The sequence below is a fragment of the Saccostrea echinata genome, unplaced genomic scaffold (assembly GCF_033153115.1).
Source record: "Saccostrea echinata isolate AGI-Se365-2 ecotype Australia unplaced genomic scaffold, CSIRO_AGI_Sech_v1 ptg000001l, whole genome shotgun sequence".
NCBI lineage: Eukaryota > Metazoa > Mollusca > Bivalvia > Ostreida > Ostreidae > Saccostrea > Saccostrea echinata.
Window position 1 is genome coordinate 11505637 of NW_026889750.1, and position 6000 is coordinate 11511636.

The 6000-nt window shown below is 33.1% G+C and overlaps 1 protein-coding gene across 2 annotated transcripts in view; it reads left to right on the forward strand.

The window, feature by feature from the left end:
- LOC133185378 (mucin-5AC-like) overlaps window positions 1-4379 on the forward strand; it is a 52370-nt gene extending 47991 nt beyond the window's left edge. Inside the window, exons 5-6 of one of the 2 annotated variants that reach the window (XM_061320544.1) lie at window positions 239-334; window positions 466-3080. In XM_061320544.1, the coding sequence (XP_061176528.1) occupies window positions 239-334; window positions 466-869 (500 nt within the window). In that variant the 3' untranslated portion in view covers window positions 870-3080. Of the gene's footprint in view, window positions 1-238; window positions 335-465; window positions 3081-3983 lie in introns of those variants that run through there. The other variant, XM_061320604.1, reaches the window with a different exon arrangement.
- The last annotated feature ends 1621 nt before the right edge of the window (window positions 4380-6000 follow it).

Sequence of the window (6000 nt, forward strand, 5' to 3'; positions counted from 1 at the left end):
TACTTAGTTAAGAAATAAACTTCGAGAAGAAACATCTTGTTGTCTCGCCAACATTTCATTCATACGTATACAAGGTCACTGTAACCTTTGTTCGTCGTCAGATGCACATATAACCAGTCCAGTATATTTTATGTTCAGTGCATGACTGGCCCTGATCATCAGTTAGCGCAATATAACACGGCATAGTCACTCAGTTCGCCCGGAGTCTGGTCATTCAGTGAAGATTTTATACTTTCAGCATACAAATCAGACGATAGACCCTCTTCTTCGGGTGAGGAACCAACAGCTGGCAGAAGTAAGCTCTCCGAATACATCGATAAGTTACACGATCTTCGTAAGTATACACTGAATGCAATATTTTCAAAAGCATGGTGAAGATTAAATCATTTCTTGTTCTCTTTAACTGAGTATTTATATGAATTATTTCTGGAACAGAACAGTCATAGTATGTTTATATTGCTACAGAAACAAAGGCAATGTATTTTGACATGATGCGTAACAGACCAAAAATGTCAATTCCGGCGGAAGCTTCAGAGGTTACCGAAAGTGCCGACACCTCGGAAGTTTTGAAGGGACTGGACTTGACCATTAGATCCTCGCAGCAAAAACACGTACCAATTTACAACAAGGACAGGAAGTACACACCCTGTTTGTACTGTGGGCGGCTAAAGAACAGAACACGGTCAGGATGGCGTGTGAACACTTTTTACCGTTGTCTGCAGTGTGACGTTCCACTCTGTGTTAACGACCGTAACTGCTTTGTGCTCTATCATAAATATTTTCTTGGTATGACTAATGTGGAATCTCCAGGACGTCGTCGATCACGTGATCTTAGTCATTTGGAAGTGAAAAAAGAGACAAATGGCTAAGTTGCTTTTTATATAACATTTTGTTTAGTATTTCATATCATTCAGTCATATTAAATTGTCTTATATTATAGAGTGATATATTTGTACTAGAAGTACAACATGTAATATTGTGTATTGAATTAAGCTTCAGACTATTATGCTTATTGAACTGCATCCTTGGAAACCAACTATTGACACGTGTTCTAAGAGACTTGACCAGGCGTGGATTTCTGATGTTGCTGAACATTTTGGTGAATAGATGGTTGTATTTTATCTACATTTAGGCTTATACATATTCATGTCATTTGTTTGCTTCTGTTCTTGAGCATAACGTTATAGGACGAAATCTCTGTGTACTGTGACTGAAATACTGCTTTTCTCATGTTTTGTATTTTACAATCACTTGTTATGCATTATGCATCGTATTTGTTGATTTTTTTCTCGAGTATTTAGGTACTTAAGACTCCAGTTAATTTTTTTTATTTGGGACAGAATATATCTTAGTTATTCATAGATTTTTACCACGAAGGAACTTTGACCCCTTCTCTTGTAATACCGGTTAACAGCTTTGAGTTGTTCTTTTTTCATTAATACTTATAGTACAATGTTCTCTTACTTTATATTCTCATTCTTTTCACACGAAATGACTCAATTTTCTTAATGAACGTCAAACGCACAATATGTCTTTGTTACCTGATTGGAAAATTGACTATAGCAGTATTACAGATATTTTATTCCGGTCGTCTTAGACGTGTAGAATATCTCAGTTTTATACCGGTGATATGTCCCCTAAACTTTGCTTTTATAGTGTGTTACAGGGGTCTTAAAAGGTATATTCAGGAAATATTTGTTTCAGGGACTATGTCTATTATGTGTATGATTAAGTAGATTTCTGACACTAGCCCCCTCATATTACGAGTAATTTTTTCTTTGAACGTTTAAAACATATTTTGTAAAATTCGATATTCAGGAATACTACCCTTTACCCTTTTATTTGTTTTTTTTTCATTTTGTAATTTTTATATTCACATTTACTCATCGTTACAGAGAATAATAGACTTGAATTCAGCCGTTCTACATTTACTCACCGTTACAGAGAATAATAGACTTGAATTCAGCCGTTCTACATTTACTCATCGTTACAGAGAATAATAGACTTGAATTCAGCCGTTCTGTCCAGTGGTTGTTATGTCTCTATGTTACGTGGTAAATGTAAAAAGAAATTTTCGATAACTTTATCCCCCCCTTCTTTTTTATGATTTAAAGAAATATATATAAATTTGCAGTTGGTGATTTTCCTTTTAATCTTCAATTTTTGGAATATGATATATTTTAAATATGTTTTAAAAGTTAAAGATTTTCCTTTGTACGTGTTGTATATCTATATATTTTGGCTATTTGTTTAGGGCGCAGTTTTGCATTACCGAAACTCGATATTGCATTACCGAATTTTTTTTTATCAATACCAAAAATATTTAAATATTATTACCGAAATACAATGCATAGCATCTCTGAAAATCTACATTTAATGCATATTCCATTAGCCCGGTTGTACTGTTGTCTCCTCTCCACGGGGAGGTGAAAGAGGATCTTGGGTAGGATAATGTTTCAAAGATACAGATTTCAAGTCGAATTTAAAACTGGATTAAAACACATGTCAAAGCTCCACTATTTAATGTTTGTATTATGATACGTGTTGTTGACTGTTGATAATGTCAAAAAAGGAAGATTTTTGGTTGACTTGTAGAACTGGAAATTGAAATCGGAGTGAAATGATTCTGGCCCGTTCAGGCCGTTGTTCGTTCCCTTACTTTTTCTTCGGGAATGGATGCGCACATTGACGTGGTACTTCAACCGGTATCTCAATTTGACTTTATGGTAATAATATATAATAATATTCTTTCGGAAATGAAAGAAAATACTTTTTGGTAAGGATAACTGATCAATTTCAATATTTTCGGTAATGCAATGCAGCCGTTTAAGGAATGTTTGAATTTCTGCATTCATATCGATTTTAAAAATACCCTCAGGTCACAGGTAATAATTAACCTCATTCAGACGTTTTTATATAAATAAGTATGTTAACAGATCAACAGTTTTTTTTTTTTTGTACATTTTGTTTTGCCAAACATTATATGGATTGTTGAATTTTGCATATTTTTATACTTCGTTGTATACAACATATCTAGATTTGTTTTCTTTTTTCATATTATATCGGAAAATAAAGATCTAATAGAGTTTTGTATTACGATTATGCTGTATAGTGCAAATATCAGAAAATACTGATCGTGCAGAAAAGTCATGAGCGTACATATCTGTGTTCGAAAACATCTGAGAACATTAGAGTGTAGTGTAGAGGGAAGCAATAGGATTGTATTTTCCTTTTCCATATTTCATAAAGTCAAAGTCTAAAATATTCATGACATTGAATGTTTATTTGGAAGCCATAACCGGGAAGAGTAACCTTTGAATTAACTTTGAAAAAAATCTGTTCACTTTTCCATTGTGTCAGGTCACAAAAATATCCATAGCTGACATAGGGATCCTGTATCGGAGCAAGCAGTGCATATTGTCGCTGGCAACAATGTACCTAACCTCATTGCATTTATTGTATTAACACCGGCGACACTATGTGCCGAGACAAGTCTTTTCTTCTCCCTGTAATATGGGCACATATTGTCGCTGGCGACTTATTATTCAAAGTTCACTTAATCACACCCTGCTCAACTAATGGTGCTCGACAGTACTGTTTCTAAAACAAGTTGTTTGCGGTATAGTATGGTAAACTAGGTTTGACTGTATACAAAACCAAAAAAAAAAAAAAAAAGAAACACAAGATTATAGATACAATTTTCCTCATTATATTTACAAAGAATAGAAATATCTTTTCTGCATAATTAAATTGACGAGACAAACGGCTTTCAGACCATACTAGTGCCATCTCCGTCAAACCGCCGCTCTGTTTCAATAAACGTGAGAACTTGCTTTTGAAGAAAAAAACCCCCTAAGTTTTACTTTAAAAGATTTTTCATGTTATAAGGTGTCCTGTCAAATCAGATATAAGCAATTCTAGTAGAATCATTTTATGTAATTGCAATAGATTTTAAATGAAAATATTTTTATTTTTTGTTGCAGGACAAGGTTTATTTGATGTTATGGACATCCAAATGTCCCCTGGGTTTCCAAACTATGACGACAGTGTACACAAAGTGGAATCAAACAAAGACAAGAAGAAAAAACGCTGTATATTTTGTAAGTTTCGAAAGAACCGAACAAAGAGTGGCTGGGACGTTTTGACGGAGTCCCACTGTTCTCATTGTCAGATGCCTCTTTGTGTCAGAGATTTCCGGAATTGCTTTGCTGTATATCACACGCTGGTGCATACAGGAGTTATCCAGCCTTTATTTAACAAGTCTGAGTCTTTTCCAAAATAAAAGTTTTCAGGTACTTAAATGGTGTCCGGAAATACAGAGGTCGAGCAGGAGATAAGAAACTGTATCTGCACACGAACATGTGGTTTGAATTGTACGTATAAATCCTGCTTATGTGTAATTAAAAACAAACAAACAAAACAAAACCAAAAAAAAAAAACAAAAACAAAAAAAAACAACCAAAACAAAACAAAACAAAACAAAAAAAAAAAAAAAAAAAAAAAAACAGCAGATGTTTCTGAATGATGGGTTTGTTGCTTCCATGATTACAAAAGTACCAGGACTGAAATTGAAATAATTTAAACAATTTTATATTTTTTTAAAAGGGGGTGTAATCGTACATATTGCAAATTGTATATCGGCTCATTGTCACCGGCTGAAAAAAATATACGTGTACATATTGTCTCCGGCGACAATAAGTGCTTATCCTCGCTGCTCATAATGTCACCCCACAGTTAAGGTTATTTAAGATTTTTTTAAAAATTATTTTTAAAATTTTTTTCCCTTTGCGTTTTTTGTTTTAGTTTTTTTGAATCTAACTGACGTTTAAATCACACAACTTATCAAGTAGGCATATTCCATGAAGCGTAAAACACAATACTCTAGTTTTTCTGTGTATTTAAATACGTGAGTATACACGAAAATGGTATTCAATTAAATTTTATCTTCAGTTTTCATGAGATTGCATGTTCACTAAAAGACAATTTTTACGCATAGTTGTCATTTTTAACTCTTAAGGAAGCAGCTGCAATAAGATGCTGCATTTAATATACAGTGTACAAGTTACACTGTGAAGGGGTGATTGGTACAATTAACATGATTGGTATAAATTATAGAAACATACCAAAAAAAAAATCTCCGACCCCAGAAAACGATACTTTTGGCCACAAAATTCGCAAATGTTGGCAGCACATATTGACGACAATATGTGCCTATATTTAAAGTAAATTTTGTCGTCCACTCTGCAGGGAGAAAAAAAGGCTCGTCTTGGCACATAATGTCGCCGATGTCAATATGTACAGATATACGACAATATATGCAATGAGGGTTGGTATATATTATTGCTGGCGACAATATTTTCAGGGTGACAAAATGCATCGTCACAGGTGTGATTATTATGGGGTTATTGTACATATTAGTGAATATTAGTATTATTCACTTAATTATTTATTATATAGCTAATGCTTTAAGGAGGTTCGATCCTGAGCTTTTGAGCAGATTTTGGTCTGGACCTTTATTTATAAAATTCTGCATCATTTTTAAGTTCAAACATTAAATCTAGATTCTACAATGCAAATTAAACTATATCCAATGAAAAAACCGCGATTAAATTCCATTCAAATAGGATTAAGCCAGGAACTATATTTTGTGGCGGAAGGTTTTTTAGGAGAAAATGATCAATATTTCCCTTTTGAAATATATACAGTACTGTTAAGTTTAGATTCCTATTTTTCCATGCTGGTTGCACACAGAGCTGTTTTTTGCAGTGAAATGTTTTATGCTGGTTCTGAAATATCTATTAAATTATTTCTTATGAATTCTTTCATTATATTGTGACAAATATAGTTAATTTATTCTGAAAGTCCAAGAAAAAATTTAGCCAATTTTAACATAAAATTTACACTTTTTTAGTAATATCTGAAAATTTACATCATAGACTCCCACTTTTGTTTTTCTTTTCTGAATATATTAAGATAACTTTAATCAATCTGCCTAAATTC